Below are 16,302 nucleotides of genomic sequence, written 5' to 3' on the forward strand. Positions count from 1 at the left end.
AGAAATAGCATGCAGTAAAGTGGGCAATATCAGAAGGACAATTTATAGGACCACAACTTTGTTCAAAAAAAGTCCCTTGAAAGACTTCAGAACTCTGCTGTCTGGAGGATGAAAAGGAAACATCTTACTGACTTCCTATCAGAGATGATGGACTCAAGGTGCAGAGTCAGACATTTTAGGGTGTGTCCTTGTGTAGATGTGTTTGGTTGGACTATGGTTATTGGTAGCAAGAGGTTTTTGCCTACTTTCTTTTGTTTTTATTTTTATTTTCTAATGGATGAGGAGGAAGGGGGAAGATGTAAGTAGTAATAGTGATGTGAAAAAAGGGGAAATGCATTGAAACTTTTTTTAATGTATGAAAAATAAGTTCAGAAGGAAGATCAGAGAAGCAAAAATTTTTTTTGAAAATAAAACAAGGGGCAGCTAAGGTAGGAAAGTGGATGGAGTGCCAGGTTTGTGGGTTCAAATCTGATCTCAGACACTTCCTTGCTCTGTTGACCTGGGCAAGTCACTGAATCCCAATCACTTATCCCTTGCTGCTTTTCTCTCTTAGAACTGATACTAAAAATGAAGGTAAGGGTTTTTTTTTTTTAAAGCAATTTAAGAAATAGTCTTAAAAGCTAAGCATGGGCAGCCAGGTGGCTCAGTGGATAGAGAGCCAGGCCTGGAGGTGGGAAGTCTTGGGTTCAAATTTGGCCATAGACACCCTGGGCAAGTCACTTAACCCTCTGCCTAGCCCTTACCCCTCTTCTGCCTTGGAACCAATACTTAGTATCAAGAGAAGGGTTAAAAAAAAAAAAGTCAAGCAGGATCAAATGGTGATTGGAAACTTCATTTGCAATCCTTTTTTTTTCCCGGTGTTGTGCTATGGAAATGAGAAGGCTTTTTGAATAAAAATAAAACATTTTTAAAAATGTAAAAAAATGCTTTTTTGGGGGGGGGCTTCAGTTCAGAATGTTCACGAATACCCAGGCTTCCTCCCAGTTCTGCCATCCTACGTTCCTTCTCAGACTAAAGCATCCCAGAAAAGGTTCAGGGCCCCGTTCTAAGGGTATTCCAGCCCCGGCATCCGGCACTCTCTGTTCTCTGATTCTTGCGGGCTGGCAGGCGACATTCGGGGGAGGGGCGGGGGCCGGGGGCGAAGACCCCTCCCAGCACACCTGGCCCCTGGGCTAGGTGGAGGGCGGGGCCCTTTGGTACGGGAGAAGACGGGGAAGGGCGCCGGCGCACTGGGAGGGCAGCCGCCCCCCACCCTTCCACCCCGCTCCCATTTCCAGGCCCCCTCACCTGGTGGACCCACGGGGCAGCCGAGCTGGCCCCCGTCCAGCTGTGGATGTAAGCGGCCGCAGACGCACATGGCTACGGTCGGCCAGGGGAGACGAGGAAGCGGATGCGGGGCGCCGGGAGCCCCAATACGCGCGGTCCGGGACACCCAACCAGGGCATACAGGAGGCGGGGACGGGGCGAGGGGCGGCCACACCCCCGCCCCTCCCCACAGGTGACCCAGGTCCGGGGGGCAGGGAGGGTCCCAGGAGCCAGGGAAGGGGGGCCAAGGAGACCGGGGTTCCAGGGGTGCGGGGGGGCGCAGCTCTCGGAACGCATCGGGAAAACCCCCACCTCCGCCCCGAGCCGCGGGGCTCGGGATCCCACCCCTCACCAAATCAGACCAAATGGACTCACACCCCCCTTCCCAATCCAAATGGAGTCGTCCGCTTGCCCTCCCCCCCCATCCGCCCACATTCCACCAGCCGTTAGCCAGGGGCTGGGGGCGGGGCGGGGGGAGAAGAAGCCCCCGGCCAGTGGGGGAGGGGAGGCAGAGGCAACTGGTTTCTGCTTTCTGCTTTCCAGAGAGAACTCTGGGTGAGCTGGTCCAGACTCTCCTTTTACAGATAAGGATACCAAGGTCCCTGGAGGGAGAGTGACTTGCCCAGGGTCACACAGCAGGACTGGACTAGAATCTCTTAGTGGGCAGCCTTCAGTGCCAAAGAGTGTGGAGGTCTGAGCCAGTTTGCACCACTGGGACCTGGGACAAATAATCCCTTAATTTGCCCGGACCTCAGTTTCCTCCTAGCATCTAGTATCCTAGGTCCAGAGCTTCTGGAAACAGCGTTATCTTCATTATAGCTAGAATTATAAATATCGTCATTTTATCCCTAAGGCCCTGGGACTTCAGTGCCATCATGATTCCCATTTTGCAGATAAGGAAACTGAGGCTTGGGGTGTTAAATGACTTGTCCAGGGTCCCGTAGGATCTAGTCCCACTCCCTCATTCCGTTTCAGGCCACCGAAAGGAAAGAAAGTGGCTTATCCCTAGTCAGAGGGGACCAGTGGACTCAGGGGATAGAGTCAGGAAGAGCTGACTTCAAATCAGTCTCAGAAACTTCCTCGCTGTGTGACCTTGGGCCAGTCCCTCCACTCTGTTTGCCTCAGTTTCCTCTTCTGTAAAATAAACCAGGGAAGGAAATGGCCCAGTGCCTCCCTCCCCAAATTCACAGGCTCCGGAGCTGTCTCTGGGCCATGCTGCTAGCAAAGGCAAGAACATTAGACTCTTGTTTCTGGGGCTTCCTAGCTGGATGGCCAGGAACAAATGCCCTGATTTCTCAGACCTTCATTTTTCTCATCTGTAAAATGGGCAAAGTAATTCTTGCCCTGAGGCTGGGAAGGTTAAGGAGATTCAGATCAACACATATAAATTCCCTTTATTGCAATGTTAGAATGAGAAGGCAATGGAGTGCAGGGGGCAATACAATTTGAAAGGCTTTTAGAAGATATCATTTCAGAGCTAGAAGGGAGCTTAGAACATAGATCTTGGAAAGTCTGAGCAGGGAAGGTCTTTAGAACAAAGACTATAAGAGCTGGAAGGGAACTTGGAACAGAGTATCAGAGCTGGAGGGGAACTTCTCAGAGAGATCTCTGCCATCCAGGTGAAAAAGGAGAAAGATCAGGGGTGGCTAGGCAGTCCAGTAGATAAAATGCCAGCCCTGGCGTCTCAGAAAGGGCTGAAGGGTGCTGGGTTCAAATCCGACCTTAGATACTAGCTGTGTGACTCTGGGCAAGTCACTTAATCTTGATTGCCTAATCATTGCAGCTCTTCTACCTTGGAATGAATACTAAGAGAGAAGGTAAAGGTTTAAAAAAAAGAAGAAATAGAATGCTGGGCTCGCCTCAAACAATTACTAGCTGTATGACCCTGGACAAGTCACTTAATTCTTGTCAGCCTCAGTTTCCTCATTTGTAAAGTGGAAATGACATTAATAGCACCTACTTCCCAGGGTAGGTGTGAGGATCAAAATGAGATCATATTTGGAAAGCATTTTGCAAACCTTAAAGTAAATGCTGGCTGCTGTTATTATTATTCTATTATTGTTACTATTATTATTACCTCCCTTATAGGGTTACTATGAAGAGCAAATCAACTACTACATAATTATACATAGTATATATAGTAATATGTAATACGCTAGCACAGGACTAGAAGGGACCTTGGATAACAGAATAAAGCTGCTGAGAGGAACTAAAAACATCATTCTTGCTTTCTTTTGTTTTTAAGCCCTCACCTTCCATCTCAGAATCAATGCTGTGTATTGGTTCCAAGGCAGAAGAGTGGTAAGGGCTAGGCTATGGGGGTCAAGTGACTTGCCCAGGGTCACACAGCTGGGAAGTGTCTGAGGCTAGATTTGAACCCAGGACCTCCCCTCTCTAGACCTGGCTCCATCCACTGAGTCACCTAGATGCCTGCCCCCTTTTCCTTCTACCCCCCCCCCCCCCATAACAACTTTAAGACAAAAGGGCAAAGGCTAGGCAATCTAGAGTCACAAAGCTAGGAAATGTCTGGGTTCACATTTGAACCCGAGTCCTCTGGAGCTCTATTGACCCTGCCACCCCGCTATCCTAATGCCTTTATTTTTGCGTTTGGAATGGGGGCCCTGTCTACAGACCATACTGGCCTCAGGGAGCCAAGGAAGGTGCTAGTGGGATCAGGACCTCCTTGCAAGAGAGAGAGAGAAGCCCTCCTTCTTCCTCCCTTCGTGCCTCTCTCCCTAATCCCCCAAATTACTAGTTCACACAGGCTGGAGGTTAGGTGAGCTTGGCTCGAGGAGGGGAGCGGCTGGCTGTGGGTGATTCTGCAATGACTCAAGGGGAATTCAGGGCCATGGAAACCTAAAGAAGGAAGAGGAATTTTTTTTTTTTTAGGCAAGGGAGGAGGGCAGAGGACTCACACGTGAGGAAGGACAGGAAGAAAGTCTATTAGCCAAAGGCAGGAAATAACAGTAGATTCCATTAAGAGGCTACACATCCTCCCCTGGGAACACCCAGGGGGACACTGATGCAGTGGAAAGGACAAATGAGCTGCTAAGCCAGGGGTCCGATGGCCAGTTCTGCCACTCCCTCCATGGGAGACCTTGGACAAGTCCCTTTCCCTCTCTGGGCCTCAGCTTCCCCACCTCGATCGAACATGTCCTCTCCCTCCTTTCCCACGCACTGGCCAATAATGAATGTCCAGCATTTATTGGGGGACCTCTAGGAAAAGGGGCCATTGAAGCGAAATGAAAGGGAGATTGGAGAGTTTCCCTAGGAAACTATTTCTTGTGGCATCTGCCCTGATAAAGCCCGTCCCTTCAGCCTCCGGGGCTGGGAAAGTCCTACATCCTTCTAAGAAGAATGCGGCTGGGCTTATGGGTACCCCAGCTCCTTTCCATCCTTCCCTGACTATGTAACACGCCGCCTCCCTCTGAGCCATGAGCCAGGCCTGAGCTGCGGAGTCTGGGGAACACCTGAGCTTCTTTCCCCCTTCCAGTCACAGAGTTTTACGCGGTGGGCTGGAAAAGAGGCCAGAAAACCTGATCAGGACTTCAAGGCCTTCCTAGCCTGGCTTCTCCCTACATTTCGGCTGCCCTTCTGCCTGACTCCTGTTCATGAATCCTGCAATCCAGCCATCTTGGCCTCATGGTTTTTCCTTTCACCGGAAGCTCCATCTCCTATCTCTGTGCCTTTGGCTCAGCTGCCCCCATCCTCATCTCTGCCTCCTGGATTTCCTGGCTTCCTTCTTGGATTTATCGGGTATCCTTCATTTTGGCTAAAGTTTTTCTTTCAGTTAATTACTGAAGTTGATTCTCGGTTCTCTAGGTATACCACTGCATCATCTTCCCAAAGGAATCATTTTGTTTCCCTTTGACTTGGGATTATTCTCTCAAACGTTTTTTCTTGGCTGTTATTGCTACAGTTAACATAGCTCCTTCAACACTCAGCTCCAGTTCCACCCTCCAAGGGAATCCCTTAATTCCTTAGAACATGCAGTGTAGGACCTAAAACATCAGAGCTAGAAGGAGCCTCAGATCTCAGAATGTGAGAGCTGGGGGAGCAACTTGGACACAAAACATTAGAGCTGGGAGGATCTTTGGGACAGTGTCAAAGCTGGGAGAACCCTTGGAACTCAGGATGTCAGAGCTAGGAAGGCCCTAGGACAAAAAATGTCAAAGCTGGAAGATCCCTGAGAACCTAGAATGTCAGAGCTGGTTAGGTCTTAGGAACAAAATGTCAGAGTTGGACATTACATGTTAGAGCTAGGAGGGCCCTTAGAACAGAGAATGTCAGAGCTGGGAGGGAGCTTAGAACAGAGAATGTCAGAGCTGGGAGAGACCTTAGAACAGAGAATGTCAGAGCTGGGAGGGAGCTTAGAACAGAGAATGGCGGAGCTGGGAGAGACCTTAGAGCAGAGGATGTCAGAGCTGGGAGAGACCTTAGAACAGAGAATGTCAGAGCTGGGAGGGCCCTTAGAACAGAGAATGTCAGAGCTGGGAGGGAGCTTAGAACAGAGAATGTCAGAGCTGGGAGAGAGCTTAGAACAGAGAATGTCAGAGCTGGGAGGGAGCTTAGAACAGAGAATGTCAGAGCTGGGGGGGGGGGTCCTTGGAACAGAGAGTGTCAGAGCTGGGAGGGAGCTTAGAACAGAGGATGTCAGAGCTGGGAGGGTCCTTAGAACAGAGAATGTCAGAGCTGGGGGGGTCCTTAGAACAGAGAGTGTCAGAGCTGGGAGAGAGCTTAGAACAGAGAATGTCAGAGCTGGGAGGGAGCCCAGAACAGAGAATGCCCAAGCTGGGAGGGAGCTTAAAACAGAGAATGTCAGAGCTGGGAGAGTCTTTAGAGCAGAGATTGTTGGACCCAAGAGAACCCATGGAGAGTCTCTAGTCTGACTTTTCCGGGTCACACATCAGTTAGTGGCAAAGCTAAGACTGGAATCAGTATCCTTGATGCCCAGGCCTTTATGCTTGTGCTGTGGTTGCCTCACCAGGGCTGAGGAGAGAAGGCACCAGAAGGGGTTCAGTTCCAATTCATAGACAAGTCATATCCACTTTTGATAAGAATGTCTCCCTGTTTCCTTTATCTCTTCTGGGACAGGCATCCCCTTAAAGGGCCACTAAGGAGCTGCAATCCCCAGCCCCAGGACTCTCTGAGTCATCTCCTCCCTCCCCCCCACCCTCAGGGTACAGCATCCCAGCTCTGTCCCTGGTCATCAGAGAGCTTGGGGCAGGGACCTGGCAGCTTTTGGAGCATTTATCTTGGTGCCCCTGGCCCAGCCCTACCCGCCGACAGCTCAGAGGCCCTGATGGGTAAACAGGAAGGCAGGCAGATGAAAATAACTCTGGGGCAGGAAGCTCACTTATCCTGGCCCCAGGGACAGGGAGCTCAAGCCCAAGCCTCACCCAACACTTCCCCACGTGGCCCTTCACTGTGATAACATGTGGAGATCACACTAGTTCCTCACACGCCGTGGCTGCATCCCTTCCCAGGAGAACCCGGGGGCTTGCTCTGATGTATAGAAAACATCCTCAATAGTTCACCCGGGTCAATGGCTGGCAAGGTTGGGGATGAAACAGAGAAAGTTATACTATGGATTGCTAAAGCTAAAGAGACCTCAGGCAGTGGACCAGCGGGCCAGGATGGACCTCAGGGGGCCGGGATGGACCTCAGGGGGCCAGGATGGACTTCGGGGGACTGGGATGGACCTCAGGCCATGAGGGCGGGTCAGGATGGACCTCGGGGGGCTGGGATGGACCTCAGGCGGCCGGGATGGACCTCGGGGGGCCGGGATGGACCTCAGGCTGTGAGGGGGGCGGGATGGACCTCGGGGGGCTGGGATGGACCTCAGGGGGCCAGGATGGACTTCGGGGGACTGGGATGGACCTCAGGCCATGAGGGCGGGGCAGGATGGACCTCGGGGGGCCGGGATGGACCTCAGGGGGCCAGGATGGACCTCGGGGGGGCCAGGATGGACCTCAGGCCGTGAGGGGGGGCGGGATGGACCTCAGGGGGGCTGGGATGGACCTCAGGCCGTGAGGGGGGGGCAGGATGGACCTCAGGCTGTGGGCCGGTGGGGCTGCATGCATGGTGAGGGAGTGGTTTTCTGACATAAAATGTCAGTCAAAAGGGTCTTCAGGACCCAGGATGTCCTAGCTGGGAAGACCCTTGCGACACAGAATGTCAGACCTGGAAGGATCCTTAGGAAATGGAACACTAAAGCTGGGAGGAGTCTCGGAGGCTCTTAACGCAGCCACTCCATTTTCTAGAGGCCAGATGAAGCCCAGAGGGTGGCCAAGAGCCTCTGAAGTCATCCTAAATCTTGGTGGCGGACTTGCGACTCGCTGCCAGGGCTCCCCCGTCCCTGACTCTGATGGAGAATGTGTGACTAGGAGCCTGGTCTTAACTTCAACCCTGGAATAAGGGATAAAGCCAGGCTGGGTCAGCTATTTCTGCCAAGCCCCACACCTGGCAGGTCCTAGTCATAGCCAGTCTTTACCTTCCGTCTAGTGGTAAGGATTACGTATTGGGGGTGAAGTGACTTGCCCAGGGTCACACCACTGGGAAGTGTCGGAGGTCAGATTTGAACCCAGGACCTCCTTCTCTAGGCCTGGCTCTCCATCCACTGAGGCACCCAGCTGCCCTCTGTATTGTAAGATTTTAGGCTGGAAGAGGTCATAGGGACGCCCTAGTCCAATCGCCTCATTGTACAGAAAGCACAGCTGAGGCCCCGCTCTTTGTCCCCACGTCCCTCCAGCCGCGCGGCACCCTTCCTCCCGGTCCTGCTGGCCTGTGCTCATGGGGGCTGCCAGGGTGCCACGGGGAGTCTGAGGCCCCGGGCCCCCGAGGCGGGAAGGCAGGTGCCTGGTGACAGGGGCAGACACTCACCGTCTCTCAGGATTGTGTCTTTGAGCTTCTCCAAGGTCTCGGCAAACCGGGCCACGTGGGCCAGCAGCTGGGCGATGTCCTCGACGTCCACGAAGAGCCCGTCGCTGCCTTCCACGGGGCTGTTGGTGGAGCTCTTGTGACCCCGCCCCAGGGTCCAGGTGCCCGGGGCCGAGAGGGGGAAGCCAGCGGCGCTGGCGTGGCGGCTCAGGCTAGTTGGGCGCTTGAGAGTGCCCACGGCACCCGAGCCCAGTTTGGTCCCGCTAGGAGACGACTCTAGACCCAGGCCAGCCGTATGAGGCGATGCCTCTGCAGCATCCTTCCTGGGCAGCTCCTGGGGGGGGGAAAAGAGAAACCATGAAGTGGGGGCACGTGAAAAGACGGGAAAGGGCCTGGGACCAGGAGCCGGGTTCTAGTCCTCCTTTTGCTCCTGATTTCTGAGCCTTAATTTCCCCATCTGTAAAATGGGAGGGTTGGACTCAAAGCCTTCGGAGTGGCGCCGGACTAACCTTATTTCATCCTGTCACACATAGGCGAGGGAATGCTGTCACTAGGACTCAATACACATGTCTAGCCAAGACTTCGACAGGTCTCTTGCTGTTGTTTTTTTAAACAAACCCCTTACCTTCTGTCTTAGAATCAATACTGTGTAGTCATCCCAAGGCGGAAGAGTGCTAAGGGTGTCATGGGAGTGAAGTGACTTGCCCAGGGTCACCCAGCTGGGAAGTGTCTGAGGCCAGATTGGAACCCAGGACCTGAGCCACCCAGCTGCCCGATATCCTACTCTTCTTGTGGAGAAGATGCAAAGCTGGGAACTAGACAGTCATACAAGTGGATGTAGAGTGGATCAGATTCAGAAAGACACCAGTGGTTCCGTGTCAGCTTGGCTTGTGCCCCGGGGATCGTGTTGGCTTCTGGACTGTTGGGCAATCTTATCAGACGCTCCGATAAAGACATTAAAGCTTTGCTTCTTAGAGAGGCAGAGGATGCAAAGCTAGAAGGGAGAGGCGGCCCGCTAGAGGACAGCGGGGATCCAGGAAGATCTCGGCAGGCCGGAGCCCGGATGAAGTTCAGTGGGGATAAATAAATGTCAAGCCTTTCCCTTGGGCTCAAAAAATCAACTTCAGAAGCACAAGAGAGAGGTTTGTTTGGAAAAGATCCTTAGGGATTTCAGCGGACTTCAAGCTCCATACGGGTCAGCCGTGTCTTGTGGTGGTCAAAAAATAAAGCTAACCTCAAGGAGTAAGGAAATACTGTTGGCATTCAGCCTTTTCAGTCCAGTCAGATTCTTTGTGTCCCCATTTTGGGGTTTTCCTGGCAAAGATAACTGGAGTGGTTTGCCATCTCCTTGTCCAGCTCATTTTACAGATGGAGAGACGGAGGCAAACAGAGTCAAGGAATTTGGCCAGGATCACACCATTGATAAGGATTCTGAGGCTGGATTTGAACTCAGGTCTTCCTGATTCTATCCATTGGGTTTCTTAGTTGCCCTGAGGAGATGAGAGTTTCTCTGAAATCTGACTTCATCCCATCCAGTTCTGGTTGCCACCATTTTTTTTCACATTGAGAGGACAGCTGGGTGGCTCAGTGGATGGAGAGCCAGGCCTAGAGACGGGAGGTCCTGGGTTCCAATCTGACCTCAGACTCTTCCCAGCTGTGTGACCCTGGGCAAGTCACTTAACTCCCATGGCCTAGCCCTGACGGCTCTTCTGCCTTGGAGCCAATACACAGTATTGATTTCAGGATGGAAGGTGAGGGTTTATTAATAACACTAGGAAGGACATCAAGAGGCAGCCTGGAATGGCAAGATAGAGCGCTAGACCTGGAGACAGGAAGACCTGACTTTGAATGCCGCCTGGGACGAGCCATTGAACATCCCTTGACTCTCGGTTCCTGGTCTGTAAAATGGGGACGATGCTGGAATCCCTGGAGAGCGTCTCGCCCCGAGGACGCGCGGGCCTGCTGCTCCAGGGCCAGTCCTAGGAGGGTCTGCGGAGGACCTGGGAACGTTTCGCCTGCAGGAGTGGGCTGGGGAGCTGCCAGCCGGCAGGAGGAGCCCAGGAAGAGCTTCCTGGCCCTCAGAGCGGTCCTGAGGCCACGCGCAGCCCGGTGGGTCTGTGGCTCAAGCTGCTGGCCTGGACCCAGGAAGGTTCAGCTTCATGAGTTCAAATCCAGCCTCAGGCGCTTCCTCGCTGTGTGACCCTGGGCCAGTCACTTCCCCTGGTGCCTCTCCCTTTGCTCTCTTGTTTTGGAATTCGTCATATGAGGAGGAGGCCTGGGCACACCCCGAGGCTCTCACGTTCTCTACCCCCTCGGGAAGCCACCCCGTCCCTGCCGGGGCGTCCCGGACAGAGGCGAGGGGTGAGATTTGTTGTGGGGTCCCCCCCCTCCCTGTTACTCAATTTCCTCCTGCTTGGGGGCCCTTTCACAAGCGGCTCTACAGAACCTCCAAACCACAGGGCAGGGCGCTCAGCCCTCTCTTCCTGTTCTGACTAGGGTGGGGGCGGGGCGGGGCCGCCTGGCCCAGCTGCGGCCTGGGATGGGGTCCCGCAGTCACAAGAACCCAGAGCTTCTGCCTCCGCCCAAACCCGGAGCCTCTCGGCCGTCTTGCTCCAGATCGGCTGGAGCCGAGGCCTTGGGGCGACCCCGGGGAGCCACAGAGGAGCCTCGGGCACCGGCTGGGCACTTTGGTTCCGGCCTCTCTGGCCCTCCTGTCCAAGTGTCCCGGGGCGCAAGCCCCAACCCCCAAGCCAACAGAATCGCTCTTCTGCCCCCAAGCTCGAGCCTTCAGCCTGGCCTCCCGGGCGGGCCTCCACCATAGACTTCACCCAACAGTCCAGCCCAGCCAAGCTGGACCCCTAGCCGCCGCTTCCTCCAAGATTATCCTGCCATCTCCCGCCTCCACGCATCTATCCCCCCAAGCCTTCCCCCCGCGTCTCCGCTCTTCCCCATCCCTCTCTTCCGCGCACTGGGCTCAGGGGCCGCCTCCTCCAGGAGGCCTTCCCTGCCGCCTCTTCCAGAAGCAGAGCTGCTCTGCTCCCATCACTCTCTCCTTGCAGAGCCCTAACACGGACCCTTGTGGAGGGAAGGGTCTGCGCTTGGTCCCCCCCAGCACGTAGCAGCCGCTCTCTGTCCATCCGAGAGGCCGTGCTAGCCCCGGAGGCTGGCCGAGGACAGGCAGGGCCTCCGGGGGGGCGACCCTGTGTAGAGCGGTGAAGGGGCTGTCAGAGATCATCTGATGATTTTCTGGATGAGGGAACTTGTTCCAGGAAGAAGACGTAACTAGCCTACATGGCAGAGCCAGGATTCAAACCCAGAACGTCTGGCCCCCAGCCTAGCCCCCTTCCCACTCTACCCAGCCTGCCTCCCGGCTGGTGCCCAAAGATGGAGGAAAGAGAGCAAGAGGGCAGGAAGCGGAGCAGGGTGCCACCCAGCAGCCGCCACCCTCCCCCACGGCTCCCAGCATCACCGCGTTCTGGGGGACTCAGTTTCCCGTGATCTAAACTGAGGGAGTTTGATGAGATGATCTCCTTAGAATCAGTCCTATGTACTGGTCCCGAGGCTGGAGGGCAATGGGGGTCAAGTGACTTGCCCAGGGCCACCCAGCCTAGCAAGCGTCCGAGGTCACTTCTGAACCCAGGATGGCCTGTCTCTAGGCCTGGCTCCAAGCAGCCCCCTGATTGGATGATTTCTAAGGCCTGTTCCAGGTGTGATGCTCCACGACCCTGAGATCCCCAGAAATCATTCGTTCAGTCAAGTACTTATTAAGCGCCTACTGTGTGCCGGGCATCCCCAGACATCGCCCTCATCGCATCCCCATCACAAACCGGGGCGCTTCTCGCCAGAGACAACAACATATGAAGCCAAAGGGAAGGGATAGAAAATAGAAAGACCGCCTGGAGAACGGAAGCCTTGGCCAAGGAGTTGAGGCTGAGAAGATACGGTCCCAGGCACGAGGCGCTAACCTCCCTGGGCCTCAGTTTCCTCACCTGTCAAATGGGAGGGTGGGATTAAATCACCTTCAAGGGGCTAAGACACGAAGAACTAGACTCCACAGTTATCTGTGACAAAGGAGGGTCAGGAAGGCTTCCAGAGAAGGGAGCTCTTGAGTTAGGCATTAGAGGATGAACAGGCCTAGAGATGGGAGGTCCTGGGTTCAAATTCGGCCTTAGACACCCCGGACAAGTCCCTTGACCCCCACAGCCTAGCCCTTACCCCTCCTCTGTCTTGGAGCCAATGCACAGATTCTAAGATGGAAGGGGAGGGTTTAGAAAACAAAAAAAGATGAGTAGGAATTGGCCGGGTGAAGATGGGAGGAAGGACATTTGCCCCCCCTTACGGCTCACTGATCTCCCCACAGAACCCCGAGATCCCAGAGGCTTCCCAAGATGGCCCCCAGGGCCCCCTGGGGAGAAGCAGCAGCTTCCTGGAGTGGTCCCGAGTTCAAGAGGAAACCACGCCGTCGTTAGGGGGACAAGCAGGTGTCCAGCTCAAAACAGGGGGATCGGAGGGGGAACTGCCTGCGGGTCCTCCCTCTTCCACTCTTCTGCTCAGCCAGGCTTGGGAACCCAACTTCCTCCTTTCCCTCCCGCCACTTTGGGGGCCCCGGCCAGGCCTACCTTTAGCCGCACGCGGGGGTCTCTGCTGAGAGGCTCGGCCCCCCTTAGACCCACCGAGTAGGGACTGTAGCTCTGCTTTGACCCCAAGCGTCTGCTTAACATCCCCTTGACCTCCAGTGCCCCCAGGGTGGGACACATGGGAGGAGGGGGAGCCCCACCTGGAGAGCTCCTTGGGCGCTGCTTCATGGGGGTGGGGGAGGCCCCAGCCAGAGAAGGGGGGGCCGAATCTGGGCGTGACCAGAGCCGAGGAAGCCAGGGCCACCCCTGGGAGCAGCACCCCCACCCGACCCCAAGACCACCCTTGACTCCTCGTGGATCTCCCCACCTCAGCCAGAAGGCCAGCCCTGAATCTTGGGGGGAACAGAGGGTCAGGGAGCCGCGGGCGCCTCGCCCATTCTAGGCCCCGGCACCCCCCGCGCCCTGGCGTGGAGACCCTTCCTTGCCTGACTTTGAGGGCTCATTTCCTGACCCCGCCACCCCAAGCAGTGAGCTCCTCTCTCCTCTGGCCCTTCCCCCTTTTCTGCCCGCCCCCGAGCTTTGGGGCTCCCCGCCGCCCTCTCTGGCCCTCGGTCTCTTCTTCAGAGGAGGGAGGCTCAGGGGCGCAGGTCTGTGCCAGGCCGCAGCACTCACCGAGGGGGCCTGCGGGCTGGGGCTTCCCGCCCGGCTCTTTTTGGAAATGGACGGGGTTTTCATCAGCTCCCGCTTCTTCTTGGAGAACATGATGGGCCGCCTCCGCCGGCAGCGGGGAGCCTCCGGGGAGCGGCCGAGGAGCCCGAGGTGGCGCCCGGCTCAGGGGGCTCCCAGATCCCAGGCCTCCGTCCTGACGTCTGGCCGCCGACGGGACCACATCGGCTCCCCCCTCCACCTCGGAGCTGTCAGAGGCAGGGCCACGTGACGGGCCCCATCACTCATTGGTGTTGGCCCCAACAGGAAAAGGAGCGGAAGGCAGAATACACACCCACAAAGAGCAGCCGAGCTTCTTTTCCTCTGCTCTGCTCTGCCCCCGGCCCTCCGCCCCAGACACACCGCGCACAGGCTTGGAATCAGGAGACACTGAGTCTGAATCCAGAGCCTCCCGGACCTCCTCAGCCTCAGTCTCCTCATTTGTCCAACGCTGGGAGAGCCTAGCGCTATCCTACATAGCATGGCGCGCTGCTTCCTGCTTTATGCATGCCGGCTAGAAATGCAATAAACACACACACACTTTTCTTTTTGTCTGAGATAGCAGGGAAAGGGCCAAGCAACGGGGGTGAGTGACTCGCCCAGGGTCACACAGCTAGGAAGCAGCCCTAGATGTGTGCTCTATCCATGGAGCCCCCAGCTTCCCCCGAGAGGAGGATAGCAGCCCCTCGAGACACTTGGGAGCGGCTAGTCTCAGCCCTGGCCATTGACCTGCCTGTCCAGTGGTTTTGGAGCAAGTGTGTGCCCCTCTCCTAGGAGCCGAGGATTAAGGGCTGAGGGGGCTCTCGGGATCACTTTATTCAACCCTCTCATTTTTGCAGATGGGGGAAACTGAGGCCGAGGAAATGGAAGTGAGGCAGCTCAGTAAACAGCAGGGCTTCCTTCACTTCCTAGCTGCGTGACCCTGGGCAAATCACTTCACTCTATCTGCCTCGGTTTCCTCATCTGTAAAATGAGCTGGAGAAGGAAATGTCAAACCACGCCAGTATCTCTGCCAAGAAAAATCCCAGCATGACTGAAGCAACTCAACAACAACAGTGGTGTGTCCAACAGTAAGGCTAAAAACGCATAAATAGAACAACTCCTTCCCTTTGGGACAAATTGAGCTGGAGGCTGAAGACCTGTTCTTCATCCAGAGAGTTCCATTTCCCACCTCCCTGCCTTTGCCTGGAATGCACTGCCTCTTCCCCTCCACTCCCTAGCATCCCTGGTTTCTCTGAAGACTCTGCTTAAGCATCATCTTCTATAAGAGCCTCTCCAGATCCAGTGGCTAGGGCTCTTCTCCCAAAGTTTCCTGTGAGTCGAGGGGCGCCAAGCTCTCCAAGGCAATGGAGCAACCAGGATTCTTCATCAAATGCAGGGGTCATGGGGAAAGGGTCACCAGAGGAGAGGGAGATCCAAAGGGGGGGTAAGGAGAGCCCCTGAGGGAAGCACCATGGTTCAGGGACAGTCAGCGCCCTGGGACTAAGCCCCATGGATCCCATGAGTTACGGTTCTGTTTACAAAGAAGACACAATCCATGGACAAGGAAATGGCAAATCACTCCAGTATTTTGCCAAGAAAACCCCAAATGGGGTCATAAAAAGTTGGATACCTCCCGGATACTTCCTAGCTGGGTGACCCTGGGCAAGTCACTTAACCCTCTCTGCCTCAGTTTCCTCCTCTGTCAAATGAGCTAGAGAAGGAAATGGTAAACCATTCCAGTGTCTTTATCAAGAAGACCCCCCCCCCCCCAATGGAGTCACAAAGCGTCTGAAAAGACTGAAAAACAAAGTATAATCCAAGGCAATTTGCAGGGATGGAGGGACCAATGCCTGGAGAGATTATCTTCTAGCTTCCTCATCCCAAATCAGAGGGTGGAAATAGATGGTCTAAAGTCCTTTCAGATCCTGGAATCCCCTCAGTTTCCCATTTTGGGAGGAAAACCTTTGCCTGGGAGCCAGGACACCTGGGTTTTGCCCAGGAGCCCACTGGAGTGAATTCAGTTCTATACTTAAAGAACTAGGTGGTGGTTTGGATGGAGTGATGGACCTGGAATTAGGAAGACCTGAGTTCAGATCCAGTCTGTGACCCTGAAAAGTCACTCAACTTCCGTTTGCCTCAGTTTCCTCAACTTCAAAACAGGTATAATAATAGTAGATCTACCCAGGTGGTTGTGAAGATCAAATGAGATCTTATTTCTAGAGGGCCTGGCATGTAGTAAGCCCTTAATAAATGCTTCTTTCCTTTATCCCTGGGGCTCTGTGAGAGGGACGAGATAGCTCTTTGTAGAGGCTAGGACTCCCAGAGAACGTAGCAAGAATGACCTTTACCAAGGGGCAGTCCCCTAGTGTCCCGAGGAGGCCCCCAGATGAAAGAGGCAAATACATTTGAGCCTCTGACATGGGGCCACTCGTCCCCCCTTCCTCCCCCTCCCAATGGGACCTGGGAGGCTTGCAGGGGAATGACACCAGAATGGTTTGCCATTTCCTTCTCCAGCTCATCTTACAGATGAGGAAACCAAGGCAGACAGGGTTAAGTGACTAGTCCAGGGTCACACAGCTAGGAAGTGAATAAGACTGGATTTGAATTCTGGTCTTCCCAACTTCAGACCACTGTCCTGCCCCTCTCCGGAGGTATCTCAAACACAAAGTGTCCAACAATGAACTCACCTTCTGTCCAGACCTCTCCCTTTTCCCAAGCTTCCCTGTCATTGTTGTATGTATCCTGGCAGCACCGGCCTTACAACCTCAGCCTCACACAGAACCTCTCCTGCTCGCACCCTGTTTGTCCCGAACTCCTGTCCTTCTGCCTTTTCAACCTGCCAGCATTGCCCCCT

At 54.7% G+C, this 16,302-nt stretch overlaps 1 protein-coding gene across 7 annotated transcripts in view; it reads right to left on the minus strand.

Moving 5' to 3' along the window:
- ARHGAP45 (Rho GTPase activating protein 45) overlaps window positions 1-13,992 on the minus strand; it is a 44,658-nt gene extending 30,666 nt beyond the window's left edge. For 3 of the 7 annotated variants that reach the window (XM_007489380.3, XM_007489379.3, XM_007489377.3), the window contains exons 1-2: window positions 13,434-13,701; window positions 8,188-8,518 (exon numbers count right to left, since the gene is read on the minus strand). In XM_007489380.3, the coding sequence (XP_007489442.1) occupies window positions 8,188-8,518; window positions 13,434-13,523 (421 nt within the window). In that variant the 5' untranslated portion in view covers window positions 13,524-13,701. Of the gene's footprint in view, window positions 1-1,287; window positions 1,609-8,187; window positions 8,519-13,433 lie in introns of those variants that run through there. The other 4 variants (XM_007489375.2, XM_056822249.1, XM_007489376.2 and 1 more) reach the window with 4 other exon arrangements.
- Window positions 13,993-16,302: the final 2,310 nt, after the last annotated feature.

This window comes from Monodelphis domestica, chromosome 3, assembly GCF_027887165.1.
Source record: "Monodelphis domestica isolate mMonDom1 chromosome 3, mMonDom1.pri, whole genome shotgun sequence".
Lineage (NCBI taxonomy): Eukaryota > Metazoa > Chordata > Mammalia > Didelphimorphia > Didelphidae > Monodelphis > Monodelphis domestica.